Source organism: Halichoerus grypus, chromosome 7 (assembly GCF_964656455.1).
Source record: "Halichoerus grypus chromosome 7, mHalGry1.hap1.1, whole genome shotgun sequence".
In the NCBI taxonomy this organism is placed as follows: Eukaryota; Metazoa; Chordata; class Mammalia; order Carnivora; family Phocidae; genus Halichoerus; species Halichoerus grypus.
Window position 1 is genome coordinate 153,322,043 of NC_135718.1, and position 19,538 is coordinate 153,341,580.

The window sequence follows — 19,538 nt, forward strand, 5'->3', positions numbered from 1 at the left end:
CTGGTGGAGCCTCACAGGGAGGGGGGGCTGTGGTGCTGCTCCTGGGGGGGCTTGTCCTGTGTGTGGGGGCAGGGCCGGCCCTCGGCTGCAGACAGAGCCCTGGGGACCTGCAGTAGGGACACGCCCACGTGTGCATTGGGGTGTGGGGGTGCACACTGCCGGGGAGGGCTTTGTTCTCGGGCTCCCAGCTTCTCACTTACACACCTGACACTGAAGTTCCTAGAAAATCAGAAAGGAAATGTGACTTGTGAAATGGTGTAAAGACAGAGGACAGGCCCAAAGCAGGAGAGACCCCGTGACCTTGGCTCTAGGCTGTGACTCAGTGCCTGGACATTGGCTGGCCCTGGTGAGCAGGGGTCCTGGGCTGAGTGGGAGCCCAGGGACACAGGTCAGGGGTCCTAGGGGTGCAGGCTGGGGAAGGGAGACCACCAAGCTGGTTGTGAGCACAGGGACGGGACCTCTCCAGCACCGGGGCCCTGGGTGGGGGGCTGTTCCTCCATTTATTCTGCAGTTATCTCCTGAGGCCCCACTGCGGGTGCTGAGATAACATGAGAGATGGGAATGGCTTACTCTACACTGGACAGTGAGGTCCCTGAACTAACAGCCCCGCCCTTGGGGTGGGGAGGAGCTAAGGGCTCTTCTCAGTGAAGCTTTTCTTCTTTTCTTGCTTCTCAGTTCTGGATGTTTCTTCTATAGACTTGTTGGCCCAGACTGAGCCAGCAGGGAGGCAGCCGGCCATGGGCACCTGCTCAGAAGACCCCCACCTGTGTGGGGCCCCCTGGCCTCTGGGATTCACCAGCCTCCTCCTCAGTGAGTGGCCCGGGCTCCCTGGGAGGGGGGCCGCCGGGTGGGCAGGGAGGCAGGAGCTCCTGGGCTGTCTGAGGGCTTTGCTGAAGAACCAGAGAACTCAGCTCCGTGATGACTGAGCACACGCAGTGCATTTGGTTTAGAGCCCCGGGGTGAATGGAAGGAACACAGGGAGCTCTTGGCTGAGGCCAGGCTGGGAACCCTGAGCCCTGGCTGCCCGGCTGCATGAAGGGAACCCCTCCCAGGGGGGTGAGGCCAGGAGAGCCCGGAGCCTCCTGGGGAGAGGGATGGAGGAGACATAGGAGGGGCTGCGGGGACCCAGCGGTGGGGATGGGCACCCCCGCCTGCCATGCCCAGGGGACCGGGCAGCCTCTGCAGCTGCCGTATGCAGGAGGGCCGACCCAGAGCCCCCGTCTGAGCTGAGGAAGCCGCTCTAGTCTGGCTCCTTGGCAAGATGAGGGCCTGAATCCAGTGACATTCTGTTTGCAACGGAAGGAAAGGAGCCTCCAGAACTCAAGGGTCTGCGTCCACCTGCGTGTGTAAGGGTGAGCCCGGAACAGGAGACTGCTGATGGGGCTCCTGGTGGGGCTGACCTGGGCGGGACAGGAGGGAAGCAGAGGGCCCCAAAGAGGGAACTGAATGACTGTTTTTTTTGTTTTTTAATGAAAGGAATATATTTTTTTTAAGTAATTTTTTTAAAAATTTTATTTTGTTATGTTAGTCACCATACAATACATCATTAGTTTTTGAGGTAGTGATCCACGATCCATTGTTTTCGTATAACACCCAGTGCTCCATGCAGTACGTGCCCTCCTTAATACCCATCACCGGGCTAACCCATCCCCCCACCCCCCTCCCCTCTAGAACCCTGTTTGTTTCTCAGGTCCATAGTCTCTCATGGTTCATCTCTCCCTCCAATTCCCCCCGCCCATTTTTCCCTTCCTGCTCCTAATGTCCTCCATGCTATTCCTTATGTTCCACAAATAAGTGAAACCATATGATAATTGACTTTCTCTGCTTGACTTATTTCACTTAGCATAATCTCCTCCAGTCCCATCCATGTTGATGTAAAAGTTGGGTATTCATCTTTTCTGATGGCTGAGTAATATTCCATTGTATATATGGACCACATTTTCTTTATCCATTCATCCGTTGAAGGGCATCTCAGCTCTTTCCACAGTTTGGCTATGGCGGACATTGCTGCTATGAACATTGGGGTGCATATGGCCCTTCTTTTCACTACATCTGTGTCTTTGGGGTAAATACTCAGTAGTGCAATTGCTGGGTCATAGGGTAGCTCTATTTTTCAATTTTTGAGGAACCTCCACACTGTTTTCCAAAGTGGCTGTACCAACTTGCATTCCCACCAACAGTGTAAGAGGGTTCCCCTTTCTCCACAACCTCTCCAACATTTGTTGTTTCTTTCCCTGTCTATTTTTGCCATTCTAACTGGTGTAAGGTGGTATCTCAGTGTGGTTTTGATTTGGATTTCCCTGATGGCTAATGATGATGAACATTTTTTCATGTGTCGGTTAGCCATTTGTATGTCTCATCTCTTCTGCCCACTTTTTGACTTGATTATTTGTTTTTTGGGTGTTGAGTTTGAGAAGTTCTTTATAGATTTTGGATACCAGCCCTTTATCTGTAGTGTCATTTGCAAATATCTTCTCCCATTCTGTGGGTTGCCTCTTTGTTTTGTTGACTGTTTCCTTTGCTGTGCACAAGCTTTTTATCTTGATGAAGTCCCAAAAGTTCATTTTTGCTTTTGTTTCACTAGCTTTTGGAGATGTATCTTGAAAGAAGTTGCTGTGGCCGATGTCAAAGAGGTTACTGCTTATGTTCTCCTCTAGGATTTTGATGGATTCCTGTCTCACATTGAGGTCTTTCATCCACTTTATCTTTGTGAATGGTGTTAGAGAATGGTCGAGTTTCATTCTTCTGCATGTGGCTGTCCAATTTTCCCAGCACCATTTATTGAAGAGACTGTCTTTTTTCCATTGCATGTTTTTTCCTGCTTTGTCAAAGATTATTTGACCATAGAGTTGAGGGTCCATATCTGGGTTCTCTATTCTGTTCCATTGGTCTGTATGTCTGTTTTTGTGCCAGTACCATGCTGTCTTGGTGATCACAGCTTTGTAATATAGCTTGAAATCGGGCAACGTGATGCCCCCAGCTTTGTTTTTCTTTTTCAACATCTCCTTGGCGATTCGGGGTCTTTTCTGATTCCATACAAATTTTAGGATTGTTTGTTCCAGCACTTTGAAAAATGTCATTGGAATTTTGATCGGGATGGCATTGAAGGTATAGATTGCTCTGGGTAGCATAGACATTTTAACAATGTTTACTCTTCCGATCCATGAGCATGGAATATTTTTCCATCTTTTTGTGTCTTCTTCAATTTCTTTCATGAGTGTTTTGTAGTTCCTAGAGTATAGATCCTTTACCTCTTTGGTTAGGTTTATTCCGAGGTATCTTATGGTTTTTGGTGCTATGGTAAATGGAATCATTTCTTTAATTTCTCTTTCTACAGTTGCGTTGTTAGTGTATAAGAAAGCAACTGATTTCTGTGCATTGATTTTGTGTCCTGCCACATTACTGAATTGCTGGATGAGTTCTAGTAATTTGGGGGTGGAGTCTTTTGGGTTTTCCACATAAAGTATCATGTCGTCTGCGAAAAGAGAGAGTTTGACTTCTTCTTTGCCAATTTGAATACCTTTTATTTCCTTTTGTTGTCTGATTGCTGTTGCTAGGACTTCTAGTACTATGTTGAACAACAGTGGTGAGAGTGGGCACCCTTGACGTGTTCCTGATCTTAAGGGAAAGGCTCTCAGCTTTTCCCCATTGAGGATGATATTCACTGTGGGTTTTTCATAGATGGATTTTATGAGCTTGAGGAATGTTCCCTCTATCCCTATACTCTGGAGAGTTTTAATCAGGAAAGGATGTTGTATTTTGTCAAATGCTTTTTCTGCATCAATTGAGAGGACCATATGGTTCTTCTCCCTCCTCTTATTAATGTGTTCTATCACATTGATTGATTTGCGAATGTTGAACCACCCTTGCATCCCAGGGATAAATCCCACTTGGTCGTGGTGGATGATCCTTTTAATGTATTGTTGGATCCTATTAGCTAGGATTTTGTTGAGGATTTTGGAATCCATATTCATCAGGGATATCGGTCTGAAATTCTCCTTTTTGATGGGGTCTTTGCCTGGTTTGGGGATTAAGGTAATGTTGGCCTCATAGAATGAGTTTGGAAGTTTTCCTTCTGTTTCTATTTTTTGAAACAGCTTCAGTAGAATAGGTATTATTTCTTCTTTGAATGTTTGGTAGAATTCCCCAGGGAATCCATCAGGCCCTGGACTCGTTTTTTGGGAGGTTTTTGATCACTGCTTCAATCTCGTTCCTGGTTATTGGCCTATTCAGGTTGTCAATTTCTCCCTGTTTCAGTCTTGGCAGCTTATAGGTTTCCAGGAAGGCCTCCATTTCATCCAGATTGCTCAATTTATTGGCATATAGTTGTTGATAATAATTGCTAATAATTGTTTCTATTTCCTTGGTGTTAGTCGTGATCTCTCCCCTTTCATTCATAATTTTATTAATTTGGGTCCTTTCTCTTTTCTTTTGGATAAGTCTGGCCAGTGGTTTATCAATCTTATTAATTCTTTCAAAGAACCAACTTCTAGTTTCATTGATCTGATCTACCGTGTTCCTGGTTTCTAATTCATTGATTTCTGCTCTAATTTTAATTATTTCTCTTCTAATGCGTGGCTTAGGCGTCGTTTGTTGCTTGTTCTCTAGTTCTTTAAGGTGTAGAGTTGGTTGGTGAATTCGGGATTTTTCTATTTTTTTGAGTGAGGCTTGGGTGGCTATGTATTTCCCCCTTAGGACCGCCTTTTTGGCTATGTATTTCCCCCTTAGGACCATAGGTTTTGGACCGATGTGTTTTCATTCTCATTGATTTCCATGAATTGTTTAAGTTCTTCTTTGATTTCTTGGTTGACCCAAACATTCTTGAGCAGAGTGGTCTTTAGCTTCCAAGTGTTTGAATTTCTGCCAAATTTTTTCTTGTGATTGAGTTCCAGTTTTAGAGCATTGTGGTCTGAGAATATGCGGGGAATAATCTCAATCTTTTGGTATCAGTTGAGACCTGATCTGTGACCCAGTATATGGTCTATTCTGGAGAAAGTTCCATGTGTGCTTGAGAAGAATGAGTATTCTGTTGTTTTAGGGTGGAATGTTTTGTAAATATCTATGAGGTCCATCTGGTCCAATGTATCATTCAAAGCTCTTGTTTCCTTGTTGATTTTCTGCTTAGATGATCTGTCCATTGCTGAGAGTGGAGTATTGAGGTCTCCTACAATTAACGTATTGTTATCAATATGACTCTTTATTTTGGTTAACGGTTGGCTTATGTAGATGGCTGCTCCCGTGTTGGGGGCATAGATATTTACAATTGTTAGATCTTCTTGTTGGATAGACCCTTTAAGAATGATATAGCGTCCTTCTGCGTCTCTTATTACAAACTTTAGTTTAAAATCTAATTTGTCTGATATAAGAATTGCTACCCCAGCTTTCTTTTGAGGTCTGCTGGCACGGAAGATAGATCTCCATCCCTTCACTTTCAGTCTGGATGTATCTTTAGGTTCAAAATGAGTCTCTTGTAGACAGCATATGGATGGGTCCTGTCTTTTTATCCATTCTGCAACCCTGTGCCGTTTTATGGGAGCGTTTAGGCCATTCACGTTGAGAGTGATTATTGAAAGATATGAATTAATTGTCATCATGTTGCCTGTGAAGACGTTGTTTTTATAGATTGTCCCTGTAAATTTCTGTTGTAGATCACTCTTGGGGTCTTTCTCCTTTTATAGAACCCCCCTTAATATTTCTTGCAGGGCCGGCTTAGTGGTCACATATTCTTTCAGCTTCTGCCGGTCGTGGAAGCTCTGCATCTCTCCATCCATTCTAAATGACAGCCTTGCCGGATAAAGTATTCTTGGCTGCATGTTCTTCTCATTTAGTACCCTGAATATGTCTTGCCAGGCCTTTCTGGCTTGCCAGGTCTCTGTGGATAGGTCTGACGTTATTCTGATGTTCCTCCCTCTGTATGTAAGGAATCTCTTCCCCCTAACTGCCCTTAAGATGGTTTCCTTGGTTCTAAGATTTGCAAGTTTTACTATTACATGCCGGGGTGTTGGCCTGTTTTCCTTGATCTTAGGAGGGGTCCTCTCTGCCTCTAGGACTCGAATGTTTGTTTCATTCCCCAGATTAGGGAAGTTCTCAGCTACGATTTGCTCAAATACCTCTTCTAGTCCTCTCTCTCTCTCCACTCCCTCCGGGATTCCAATTATTCTGACATTGGAATGCCTCATGGTGTCTCTTAATTCTCTGATTCTATTTTCATGGATTCTGAGTTGTTTTTCCCTGGCCTCCTCTTTTCCCTTTTTATCTATTATATTGTCTTCCAGGTCACTTATTCTCTCTTCTGCCTCAGTTACCCTAGCTGTTAGATTATCTAGATTGGATTGGATCTCATTGATAGCATTTTTAAGTTCTGCCAATTCCCCTTTTATTTCTGCCCTTAGAGACTCTATGTTGCCATTCATTGATTTCTCCATTCTAGCCATTGTCTTCACAATTGCTAGCCTGAATTCCATCTCCGACATCTTGGTTATATCTGCATCCATTTGTAAATCTGCAGCATAAGTCATAATCTCTGAGTCTTTTCTGTTTTGGGGGCTCCTCCTCCTAGTCATTCTGTTGATGGGTGGTTGAGGGAATGTATAGAGTCCAAATTATTGACCAGAACCCAAGCAAGATGCACCTGTTTTCTTGGGCCTTAGGGTTGCTGGCCTCTTGTTTTCCCAGCCTGTCTTCTGCGGGAGGGGCCTGCCGCGCTGTTACTCAGGCAACCCTGTTGGGGCGGAGTTGCCCTGCGCCCCTGTGGCGGGGGATGGGCTCAGCGGGAATCAGTCTTTGGGGCTTTTGTTCTCTGGCGCCTTTCCCTGGCGGCTTTCCGCGTCTCTTCCGCGAGTCAGAGCAGAAGAGACCATTTCCAACCCTCTGCCTCAGAGCAGAGAGACCGCAGTCTGTTCTTCAGTGAGCTCTCCAGGCCACACCGTCTCCGTTTCTGTCCGTGCTGCTATAAACTGCAGCGGCCTGGGTTGTGCGCCCCTCCGCAGCGCCCCCAGTCCTGCCTCCAGGTCGGGGCACGTCTCTGCCCTTTGTGCTTCTAAAACCGCCAGCCACTCCCAGTTCGCGCCCGCGCCTCCGCCGCTTGGGGTCTCCACCCCCGGGGGTTGCAGTTCACCGGTGGGACCCCGGCGCACCGGGTTTCCATCTCGGAGGCTGCAGTTCACGTGTGTGCGACCGCCGCTCCAGTTTCTGTCTGGGGGGGGCTGCAGTTCGCGTGCGCCCGACCCCGCCGGTCTGGTTTTCCAGCCCAGGGGCTGCCCTAAAGTCCTTTCCCGACGCTCCCGGTCTGCGAGTCTGTGCCCGTCTGCAGCGCGCGAGGCTGTCACTCACCGGTGGTGTAGGATCCCCACGTCCAGGCTCCCTCCCGCTGCCCTTTATCCTCCGATATCTGCCCGCAGGATCACGGCTCTCCGCTTCGTACCTCACAACCAACCGCCTGCGATATTCTGTTTGTAGTGATCCAGATCTTCTTACATCTCAGGCTGGTTTCGTGGGTGCTCAGAGGGGTCTGGTAGATAGCCAGCTCAATTCTGGGCACCAGTTGAAATAGGGTCCCCTACTCCTCCGCCATCTTTCCCCCTCCCCCTGAATGATTGTTTTAATAAGAGCCCCATTTTCTGTTTCTTACTTCATCCGAGGCCATCTGCTTGTGTGTAACAAGTTAAATAAAAACAAAGGAGAAAACACTAAGATCTCCAGAACTGTGAATTCTGGGGTCAGCTTGAGAATCTTTTATTGTCTGTAATGTTTGGTTTGAGCGCACCAGCCCCCCCGAGCTGCAGGGATTCTAGGGAATTTCTGGAATCACAGGACATTTGTAAACAGAGACATTACTCATTAGAAAATGAGCTGTGCAAGGCATTGAGATTCTTTTTTTAACAAAATTACTTACGGTCAGTAAATGTATGCTTTCTCTTCAATTTGATCTAACTGGAGACATAATGGGAAATTACAGAGTTTCCTCCATAAATGTCTGAGTTGGAAGATTATGTAAGAAAGAAATGAAGGAAGAAAGGATGAGAGAGAGGGAAATGGACAAAATGTTATGCTGATGGTTGAATATTGAATTTATCTTATTTAAATAATCTCTGACTCTCTTGCTCACTGCCGCCCCGCCCCTGACCCTCTGTCCCTCTTTGGGATCAGCACCTTCTGCAGATCTGAGAGCTGTCAGGCCTTCCTCCTGTCCTGAGTGGGCGTCCAGCTTCCTCAAGCTCATGCTCTCGTCCAGCTTCTAGGCATTTCCTCCCCGGCAGCCTGAGGGCTGAGCCTCCTCTCTCCTGAGTTCCCCCCTTTCTAAAGCAGGTGCTGGTTAACCCTCAGCTACCCCACGTCCCTGCCCTGCCAAAGCCCGCCGAGTACTGCAGTCCCCTTTCCCCGGACAATAGCTGGGGGGTGAGACCCAGAACTGCTCAGACCCCAGTGACCAGACAGCAGTGCTGGGAGGGAGGAGCTCTGGGCAAGGGGAGGGGAGGGGAGGGCAGGGGGAGGGGAGGGCTGTAGGGCAGCTCCTTGTAGGGGAGGCACTGGGCTGGGGGAGAGGGAAGCCGGCTCCAGGTCTAGTTCTGCCCTGGGGGCTCCAGGACAAGTTTACCCCCGAGGGAGCCCGTCCTCTGTGAAAGGTCCCCTCAAAGGCCCTCCAGCTATGACATCCTGGGATTCCGGGTCTCCTGTGCGGCACTGAGCTTTGCATATTTCCACAGGAGATGAGCCTTGGGTATGTTGACCTAGGGTGGGAACCAGGTCATACAGGACAGAGTTTTTCTGTCCTTAATTCATAAGGGAGCCACCAGGCTCATTTATAACAGAAATGCTCATTCCAATACGATGTGATATTATTTTCCCTTATCAATTTGGCGAAGGGCAGAAAGTTGGGTCACCTGTGTTGGTGGGAAACCTAAGCATTACTGGGAGGAGAGCAGCGGGGGTTGCTCTCGGGAGGGCGATGAGCAAGGTCTGTCAGAGGCTGAAATGGACCTGCCTTTGGTCCATTAGACCCACCCAGGGGTTATCCCAGTGTCTACACACCGTGTGTGCTGTCTACACCACCATATGTGACGCATATACATGCACATCTGGCATGCATGCACTCACATGTGACTTACATGTCCTGTATGTGATGTCTGTGCCCCCCCAGATGACCTTTATAAGTCCCTGTGTGCACAGAATCCACCCAAAGCTGCTCAGGGCAACAGTGTTTGCAGGGACAAGATGAATATACCTGTCACACGAGGAGGGAACTAGAGCCCCACTTGGGCCGTGAGCAGCTGTTAAATGAGACACTTCCACGAGTGTAGACCCTGCGGACTGTTGGCTGAGGCTGCCCTCCGTCCCTCCCCATGGGGGTCTCCCCATGGGGCCGCCCACTACATGGCGGCGGGCTTCATCAGAGCAAGCAGGAGACGGGGTGACAGCAAGACCCTGTCACACCCTTGTAGGACCTGCTGTCCCTGAGGGCCGTCCATCACATTGGCGGCACTCTACTCCTTAGAGCAAGTCCCTGGGGGCGGCCCCCAGTCCAGGGACAGAGCTGGCACGGCCGGTGGGCAGGAGGGGTCTCTGCAGCTCCGTGAGAAGCTGCCTCCTGCAGAGATGCACTCGGTGTGGACCGAAAATGTGCTCGTGCTTTGGATCCCAGGTCTCCTGACATCCATGCTCTCACCGTTAGGGCTCAGGACAGTGCAGGGGAGCAAGTTCACGTGACCTGTTCAAGGGACGCTCCCCGGGGACCAGGAGGGATTCCAGCCTCGCCTCAGGTTCATGGCACTGTCCTGCCTTCCAAGACTCAAGGGGAGCACATGGGATGGATTTCATGAAGAAGATGGGTTCTAGGGTTTTCTCCTTTATTCCTAGTGAAAACCACTCATGTTTTCTGTGTCCTATGTCCTAGGTGTCTGCAGTGCTGTGACCCAGAGTTCTGGAGCCCATGCTTCTGGAGTTGAGGATTCTGGAATCCCTGTTTCTCTGAAGGGGACTCAAGGAGCTTCTGTGTGGTTTCATGTGATCGGAAGTCCAGAATTACCTCCAGAGGTCTGGCTGGAGAAGATTTCATGGGGCACTGTATCCGGGTCAAACTACATAGTCATGCTGCACGTGTTTCCTGGGAGAGATGTTCCAGAATGGGTCAACTTCCAGGACAAGTTCGAGAAGAGGGTCCATGTGCTCAACATAACGACCCTGAGGATTGACAACCTGACCCTTGAGGACAGTGGGCAGTACCGGGCTCGAGAGTCCTACAGGAGAGGAAGACAGCATGAGCAGGATTTCCACCTGAGGGTCTACGGTACATGGCGGCCCCTCCCCCAGTCCCATAGCTGACCTCCTTCCCTGTCCCTGGGAGTGTCCACACGCCCCGCTTGCAGGATTCCTTCCCGACCCCAGCCTTCAGACACGATCTTCTCCCCTCAAATTAGATGCCGTGTGTCCATCACAAATGCAGGCAGAGCTGAGACTCACACGAGGGATAAGTCACTTCGGTGCTTCAGGAGTGGAACAGGGAATGGGGGGGAAATGGGGATTTTGCCATAACACTCTCTGTGCCCACGGGACTCAGGGTACTCAGTGTGACTATTAGCTGTCCAGGGCTGCCGTAGCCGGTGACTGACCCCATGGCTGACCACACCACCACCTGCGCGTCCTCCTGGGCTGTGGGGCAGGAGTCAGACCCCAGAGCCTCTGCCATGAGGTCCAGGTGTCGGCAGGGCTGTGCTCCTCTCTGGAGGCCCGGGGAGAATCCATTTCTGTTCCTGTCCCCCCTTCTAGTGGCGCTCGCATCCTCTGGCTCGTGGCCCCTTCCTCCCCCTTCACAGCCGGCACTGGTGGGATGAGTCCCTGTGATACTGCGTCCTCCCACCTCCTCTCCTGCCTCCTTCCACTTGAGAGGACCCCGTGATCACATGGGGCCTGTCGGGGGATTCCAGACCAGCTCTAGTATAGGGTCAGCTGGTTCGCAGCCTCAGTTTCCCGTTGCCATGGAACCTAAGACACCTGCAGGTTCTGAGGGTCAGCATGTGGCCATGGTTGGGGGGCGCTGGTCACCTAGCAGGATCTGGAATCCCGCGTGTGGTTCTCCCCGCCCCGTCCCCTCGTCCTTCTCAGCACCAGCCCGAGGCCAGCTCACTCTCAGACTCCACGCGTCCAGCTCTGAACCTCCACAGATGTAGGAGAAGGTCACAGGACAACCCTTCCTCAGACACTCAGTGAGCAGCTCTCTCTCCCTGCCCCCCCTCCGCAAAGGGAGACGTCCTGCTCTCGAGAGAGTTGCCTTTGCAGCCTCAGGTCCGGGAGATTCCCAAGACTGTCAGTCTCTCCCTTTTCTTTGTGTGTGGACCCCAAATTCAGGGCATGTTCTAACCACACTCAGGGAGACCATTCGTAGGGGTCACCACTGTGTCCCCAACCCAGTCTCTCCTGGTGGGAGGCTGGGCTGATCTCTGGGCTCCCAGATCTGTCCAGTACCCTAATGCACCAGGGCCTGTGCAGTCCCGGGCACCATCCGAGTAGGAGAAGCAGGTCCAGGGTCTGGACAAGGACAAATCCTTCTGTCCCACACTTGTACTTCTTGTAGGGGACACATTACTTTCTTAGATTAATGGGTTCCGGGTAGGTGACGCCAGCATTATTTTCTCATGGGAGATTTTTATGACGTGCTTAGTCTAGTGAAATCACATAGAGCTGAACTCAGTGGCTCCCATCCTTATTGTCACGTGCTGTATATTTGGGTGATTTCTGAGTTATCTGTAAACTGCGGTCACCATGCTTAGGGGGAAGAAGCCAGAGCTTCAGGGAGATACCACAGGAGAAAGCATGAGCTGGAATGTTCTCCACTCACGTGATGCTCTGTCCTCTTGTCCCTCCCACCCCAGAGCCCGCGCCCCTTCCCCAGATCGGGGCCATGGTTCTGTCCCTCACACCAGGCTGGTGCAACGTCACAGTGGAGTGTGACACCACGGGAACCAGGGAGGACCTGACTGTGTCCTGGGAGAACGAGGGTCTCCCCAAGGAGCTGGAGCAGAGACCCTCCCCAGGACCAGCCCCCAACCCCTGGACCCTGGCTGTGAACCTGCCCCTGAGCCAGCCCAGCTCCAGCCTCACCTGTGTGGTCAGCAACCAGGTGGACCAGAAAACTGCCACCCGGGACCTGGGGGACGTCTGTGGCCACGGTGAGTGCATCCTGCCAGAGGGGAGGGGCTCTCCGGGAGCTCAGGCAGCCCTGGGTGAGGGTTCTCCGCTTGTGTCCCCCCATGTTTATGTCACCACCTGCCTCCTGGTCCCTCTGTCCAAGACTCTGGCAGGTACATCCACCCTGCTTCTGCCCTTTGGGTTCGCTCCAGTGCTGCTCTCCACCCCTCACCCCTGCTGGTCCAGGCAGCACCCAGCAGGTACCTCTCCCCACCCTCATCCATCATTCCCTGTGTGTCCAGGGTGGTTCTCAGGAGAAGCGAGTTGGGGTGTCACTGGTCTATGCCATCTGAGGGATCTGAGCCAGCGACTCCCTGCAGGATTCAGGGCTCGGGGCTCCTCTGCCCGTTTCTGGTCTGACGGACACACTTCACACCCACCTGCTTGCCTGCATTCCCGGCTGGTCCTGCTGTCCTCAGCTTCCAGCCTCGGCTCAGGCCCCTCCCTCTGCCCTCAGCCCTTCCAAGTCAGGAGTCCTCCACTCCCCCACTTATTCCTGTCCAGGGACCCCTTCCCTGCAGCTGGCTCGAGGGGCCTGTGACCCGAGCAGTCCCACAGGGCCGCATGCTGGGTGCAGTTCCAGCATGAAGAGAGTTTGCACAGGGGTCCTCAGCCTGGATGGCTCAGGGCCCTGTAGGAGCTGCCGCTGTCCTGCCCTCACACCTCGTCTCCTCTAAGGAGCGGTCAGTGACCCCACACTGACAGCTGATGCTCTGGCCCAGGATCAGTCACCTCTGCAGCCTGAACCCCTGGAGGGCAGGGGCCATGTCTGCTTCTACTTTCAATGCCTGTCCCACCCTCGGCCTCGGGCAGTTTGCTCACAGTCACTGTGTCCCTGAATGTATGAATGAATGAATGACCTGGTTCCCCATGTGCCCCCTCACCCCTCCACCCCCTCCTCCAGCTGCTGGGGGACCTGCTGCCTCAGCATCCCTGATCCCAGAGGAAGCTCATGGCTCAGTGACCCACTGGACCCTCTGGAAAGAGGCTCCTGCCTCCCTCTCATCATCCTACCCGGCTCCTCCCTGCCTGGTCCCTCTCCCGCCTGCCCCAGGGGCTGCTGGCTGCTCCCAGGGCTGGAGAGTTGACCCAGACATTCCTGTTCATGGCTCTCCTTCCTGGAATGCCACACCCACCCTGAATATCGGGGAATCTCCTACTCCTCCCTTGAGACAAGGTTTGCCCATCACCTCCTCCAGGAGGCCCTCCCTGAGGACCTGGGTACAAGCTGTAAAGCTCTCGTGCCCTGGCATGGCTCTGGCTGGCTGCCTCTGGCATGTTCTCAGCCCTCCCCCCGCTGAGGAGCTCCTCAAGGGCGGGCACCATGTCCTGTTTCTCTCAGCACCTCGGCCCCAGGCAGGAGCTCGGGAACTGGCTGAGTGAAAGACCTGCCATGCTCTTCCCTCTGCGGCTTCTGACCAGGTCCCTTCAGACGTCTCCATGTGCTCGGCGATGGGCGTCCTCAGTTCTCTGTGTCTTAACCTTCTTCCCTCTGTGACAAAAACAGATCCACCAGGACAGGCTGGTGCTGCCCTCCTGGGAGGCATCCTGGGGGCCATTGTGGTCGTGCTGCTGATCCTCGGAGCTGGACTATATCTTTGGAAGAGACGTGGGAAGAAGAAGAACTTGAAGCCTGGGAGAGGCAGGTTGCACTTTCCCTCCCTCACTGGACCCTGGACACCCTCTCTCCTGCATTTTGCTGCTCAGGCCATGTCCCTGCAGGTGGCTGGCTGTTGTGGCCTTGGCCGTGGGGGTCATGGAGTGGGGGAGGGTCCAGGTGGCCAGACTCAGACTCAAGCTCCATCTGTGTGTGACTCAGGAGCAGGATCGCAGAAGGAGCATGGGGACCCGGATGGTGGCATCCACTATGCAGAGCTGAGCCAGCAGGAGGCTGGACACAACAGGGACAAGGTGAGGCTGGGAGAGGAGGCAGCCTGGGTTCTCCCAAGTCCCTCTGTGCCTGGGTGTGTGCCTGTCAATCCCAATCATCTGCACATTCTGGCCTGGATGCCTCTGTAACCCTTGCCAGACAAGGCAGTATTAACTAAGAAAATTCTCCTGGGGTCCGTGCAGTGCTGGGCGCTGGGGCAGGTCTTGTCAGCAGCACTGGGTCTGTGTGGGTCCCTCTGGGGCGTCTGTGTCCCTCAGGAACCCTCTGTCTGCATTCCAGGGTAGGGGTGCACCACATCTAGAAGAGGAGACCTCTCTCACTACCGTCCACAGTGAGGTCCGCAGGCCAGGCCAGGCCATGAGCATGATTTAACGAGAAGAAGAAGGAGAATCGCACCCTCCAGGGACACCTGTCTTGTGACCCTGATGCCCAAAGCTCTGGTCCTGCCTTTTCCCCCTCTCACTGCTCTGAGCAGGGACTGCGTGGATCCAACTATCAGCTATTTCTCTGCTAAATCGTTCTGCACAAGTTCCCCATGAGACCCAATATCCTGCCTCAACCAATCTTGGACACCAGCCAGCGTCAGTCATGTGCTGAGAGCTGTTCACAGACGACGTGAATCCGTAATCGTCAGCGCTGGCTGAGGGCTGGCCCGGTGACACGCACTCTCTGACCATTCTGCCCGCTCCTAACGCACCGGGTCCTCGTGGACTGTCTGTGAGGTGGGGATCGTTGTGCCCACTTTACAGATCAGTAGAAGGAGCCAGAAAGGCTGACTCTCCAGGCCACACAGCCGGGAGCCCCGGAGTCAGGACTCAGCCCAGGGAACGTGCTCCAGGGCCCGTCTCTCCAGCCCTCGGCTGTCCCGTGTCCTGGCAAACCTCCTTCTGTCCTGTCCTGTTGGTCAATGGCCCAGCCTCCCGTTGCTCAGGAAAAAGCAGAAGTTCTAGTTCCTGACAGTTAGCGTTAACTGACTGCATTGGTAGACACCTGTGTCCCTTTCTCTCCTGTCCCCACGGAGGACGCTGAGCTCCTCGGGGCTCAGTGAGGACTTTTCCCTGCACTTCAAGGCCCTTCTCTGGGGACCTGTCCTCTCCTGCATTCCTGTCTCTAGCTCGTCCCCGTGACCCTGCTGGCTCCTTCACTGCAACCCTCAGCTGGTCTCCGTGCTGCCCCTGCTCCACACCTGAGCCCCCACCTTGACCTCACCTTATGGGGACCCCTAGAGAGCCAGGAGGTGACCCCCACGTGACACCATTGATGCCCCTTTCCTGCGCCAATGCCCTCTGCCCTCGGGTCCCTGACGGCCACTCTCCGGGACCCCCCGGCCCACCTGCCACCCTCCCAGACTCCTCAGCCATCCCTCCAGGGCTGCTCTTCGTTCACAGGGTGGCGCTTCCGAGGGTCTGGGCAGGACCCTTCCCATCTCCTGTGTCCTTCTCTCTCTGGGGCCCCTGCTCCAGGGATTCAGTGACCAGTCACACCGCTGATGCCCGGGCCTGCCTCCCCGCCCCACGCCCTCTGCTCAGCCCAACCCTGCCCTCCAGCCCCATTGGCCACATCCCTGCCCCTGTGCCCTCCTCCACCCTCTCCTCCTGCGGTCACAGACCCCACTTCCCTTTCTGTAATACCGGGACCTGGTGAGAAAGAGCAGGAGCTCCTCTCCCACAGGAAGGAAAGCAGAAGTAATTATTACCCATGTAATCAGACAATAAATGTGCACATGTTGTTTGTGGGAGAGGTGTGAGCAGTTCACCTGAGCCCAAGAAAAATACTATAGGGTCACCTCTTGGTATGGGACACATTTTCTCTCCTTCCATGCTCTACCACCATTTCCCCAGGTGACGAAGAAGCCTGCGGTTTGCCCGAATTAGTAATTCAAGCAAGACAATAGTGGGTCTCAATTGTCCCTTCCTCTCCAGCTCCAGTGGAAACAGGTCGATCCCCTGAGATCAGAGGAAACCAGAGAAGCTTATCGTCCCTAAAACCTCAGCGTCTGCACGGGCACACACACACACACGCACACGCACACACACACACACACACACACACACACACACACACACCAGCCTCCAGCCAGGCAGCTATGTGTGGGTCAGAACTAGGTCTGTCCCGCAAACATGCAGATCACAATATGAAGGAGGACTCTAAGCGTCTGAGAACACTGTCAGCATCTGGACAGCTGGCAGAGCAGGGCCGTGTCTCTGAATCGTGCAGCCCATTTCTGAGCTCAGCTCCTTTCCCTCCAGGGTCCCTACAGCTCACCCTTGCTGGTGGGTGGGGAGCAGGGAAAAACCATTTCCCGGACACCGGGGTGTGGTAACTCCAGCAGGTGGTGGGTGATGTTGTCATTACCACACTGCACACGGTCGGTGACAGATGTTTGACGTGATTCCTATTCTCAGTCTAGACCAGGCAGTGGGGGGTGAGGGCTGGAGGTGAGAACACGAGGCCACGGTAGCCCCCACAGAGCCTCACGGGGCTCCCTGGCTCCCGCGCCCTGTCCCACCCTCTCACCCTTTCTGTGGAGCTGGACTAGATGCCTCTCCAGGTCTGCAGACCACTCAGGAGCCTCAGGGTGCTCCCCACGACCCGGAGCACAAACGTCTAAATCTGTGTTCAAGTCCTAACTGGTGTAATGACGGGGGCCTTCCCTCCCTGTTGGCCTTATATCCTGCAGTCTTGGTGAACTCACCAGTCCTAGGAATTTTGTGTAGATTCCTTGAGAATCAGGGGCAGATCTGAGCACAAGGACGGCATCTCAGGGAGGGAGGGGTCTTTCCACCCCCGTGTGGACGGTCTTGTGGGTTTGGCGTCAGATGGAAGCATCCCGTGTGGGGTCCCGTGGCTCTGAGGGTCACGGGGAGGAGGCCACGGGGCCGGGACGGAGCTGGTGTCCGAAGGGTGGTGGTGGCAAGGGCAGGGCTCTGCTCCCACGCCAACCCCAGGTAGGCCGCCTCCTTCCTGATCCTGTTGTTCTTGGCTTGCTGTGTCCAACGTCGGGCCAGTGGGGAGCCCAAGGGCACTCAGCCCCCCTGCCCAGCAGCTGCAAACTCGGGGCACACGTCCCGCAGTTGTCCCGTATTTGTTCCAGCGCCCGCGGGGAGTCGTGCATGTCCTGTTCCTCACCCGTCCCTTCCCATCCGACAGCCACACCGAGATCATGATTCCCTGGGTTTCAGGTGTTGCTCTTTGCTGGGGGAAGAATCCAGCTTCCATGTCCAGAAGGACATTCTGATTCACACCGACGCGTCCTCACTGCACGGGGGCTTCAGGCTCCTGTGTGGAAATGCAGACGGGCTCTGGCTGAGGGAGGGAGTTTCTACCCTCAGGGGCTCCCTGTCCCCAAGTCAGTCCTGTTTCTCTGAAAGGAAATGAGGGGAAATGAGAGGCAGGAGGGGTTCTCCTGGGAACCTGGTCTAGGGTTCCCTAGAAAGCCAGCACGGTCCTGATGCACGAGGTCTCTCCTGCAAGGGCATTCTGGAGCAAACAGGAGTCCCCTGCAGCCTGGGTGAGCTCACTGGCCCCCCACAGACCCAGGGACTCACCCAGTGGCTCCTGAAGCAGCTGCCCATCCCCACTGTGCTGAGAGCTCGGGGGCTCGGGGCCGTCCAGCCCTGTGTCCAGGGACACGCAGGGAAGGCGTGGGGAAGAGGGGACTCAGCCTCACTGTGTCTGGTCCGAGAGCCCGCGCTCCCCCGGCCGCAGACGGAGTCTCTGCATCTCCAGGAGGGTGTCCAGCCCGAAGCCCAATGTCAGCACAGAAGCCGCACTGCCCAGCGCATGTCCTCGGGCTCAGGGTCATGAGCTCTCTGCCCACCAGGGAGCTGTGTCCAATGGGTTGGAAGTTTCTGGAAGCTCCAGGGTGTGGAAGAAGCAACCCCCACCTTGAGCTGGGCTGGAGGTGCTGACCCGACTTGTGACTCAGACAGTGCAGGGGGCGGCTGTGGTCGGCAAATGGCCTCTGTGGACCTCAGAGGCTGCAGAGTGGTGACCATAGGCCTCCTGTCCTCTGCCTGGGGGTGTGAGACAGGAGAGAGGCTTCCTGGGTCAGGCCTGGCCTCCCTCCCCCTCAGTGTGGCTTCTCAAGGACTGCGATGGATTTGGGTCTGGAAAGACCAGTGGCCTACAGTTATAAAAAGTCCCAGGGGCTGCCCCAGCATGGCATGTGGGCTGGCTGACCCTCCGGGGTCCCCGGCCTGCAGCTGCTGGGGGCTCCCTCCTGGGCCCTGCGCCCCACCCCAAGCTGTGGTTTCCACAAGCAAACAGTTCTCACCCTGAGAGGGCTGGCCAGGGCTGTGGGGACAGGGACAGGGGCATAGCTGACTTGGTCCCCATCACCCTAAAGGACCAGGGCATGGGCTGCCCAGATTAGAACTCCATCCGAGGGGCTTCTCCACCCAAGGCTCAGGGACGGCCCATGGAAGGGACCCCCCATCACTGGGTGGGAGGGGGGAACAAGGCAGTGCTGAGTGCTCTCTAGTCTGAGGGGCGCAGAGCAGTTCGGGGGAGCCCAGATGGGGTGCGGTGACTTGCTGGAGGCCACACAGTGGGATGGGATAGCGGCAGCAATGCTGGATTTCTCAGAGTTCCTTGTTAGGGGTCCAGACCCTGACTCTTGCTCTGCTGAGTGACCTCTGGCAGGTGGTCTAAACCCTCAGGACTCGGGTCTCACATCCATGAAGTGGGTTTAACAGCCAACAGGCTGACCACCTTGAGTGCGGGGCCGCGGGCCAGTCCTGGGATCCAGCCTCAGGATCTGAGGGTCTGAGCAGCTGAGGGGGAGCCCAGGGGGCGGGGAAAGGGGCACCAGCTGGGGTTAGTGATGGGGCTGCTCCCCTGGGGTCCACGGGAGGCCACGGTTCTCAGAGGTTGTGGGAACCCATCTGGGAAGAAGAGGCTGGCCTGACCGTCCGTAGGTGCCGTGAGTCTGAGGCCGCCGAGCTTGTGGCCAGAGCCGCGTGTCCCTCTCCACCCCTGCCTGTGTGTGAGCGCGGGCCCAGGGCTGGCAGAGCCTCACAGGGAAGGGGGGCTGTGGTGCTGCTCCTGGGGGAGGGGGCTTGTCCTGTGTGTGGGGGCAGGGCCGGCCCTCGGCTGCAGACAGAGCCCTGGGGACCTGCAGTAGGGACACGCCCACGTGTGCATTGGGGTGTGGGGGTGCACACTTCCCGGGAGGGCTTTGTTCTCAGGCTCCCAGCTTCTCACTTACACACCTGACACTGAAGTTCCTAGAAAATCAGAAAGGAAATGTGACTTGTGAAATGGTGTAAAGACAGAGGACAGGCCCAAAGCAGGAGAGACCCCGCGACCTTGGCTCTAGGCTGTGACTCAGTGCCTGGCCATCGGCTGGCCCTGGTGAGCAGGGGTCCTGGGCTGAGTGGGAACCCAGAGACACAGGTCAGGGGCCCTAGGGGTGCAGGCTGGGGAAGGGAGACCACCAAGCTGGTTGTGAGCACAGGGACGG

General features: G+C 54.2%; 1 protein-coding gene across 1 annotated transcript; it reads left to right on the forward strand.

Moving 5' to 3' along the window:
- Window positions 1-725: 725 nt before the first annotated feature.
- On the forward strand, window positions 726-12,476 carry LOC144382664 (SLAM family member 5-like). The gene is made up of 4 exons (XM_078078679.1): window positions 726-810; window positions 9,893-10,285; window positions 11,868-12,164; window positions 12,370-12,476. The coding sequence occupies exons 1-4, from the start codon at window positions 738-740 to the stop codon at window positions 12,474-12,476; spliced, it is 870 nt and encodes a 289-aa protein (XP_077934805.1). The 5' UTR covers window positions 726-737.
- The last annotated feature ends 7,062 nt before the right edge of the window (window positions 12,477-19,538 follow it).

Bases quoted from the DNA above. Each gene is read 5' to 3' on its own strand.
- LOC144382664 (XM_078078679.1), top strand. From the start codon at position 738: ATGGGCACCTGCTCAGAAGACCCCCACCTGTGTGGGGCCCCCTGGCCT. The intron at 811-9,892 runs GTGAGTGGCCCG...CCTATGTCCTAG, and splicing joins ATTCACCAGCCTCCTCCTCA to GTGTCTGCAGTGCTGTGACC. The intron at 10,286-11,867 runs GTACATGGCGGC...CTCCCACCCCAG, and splicing joins TTTCCACCTGAGGGTCTACG to AGCCCGCGCCCCTTCCCCAG.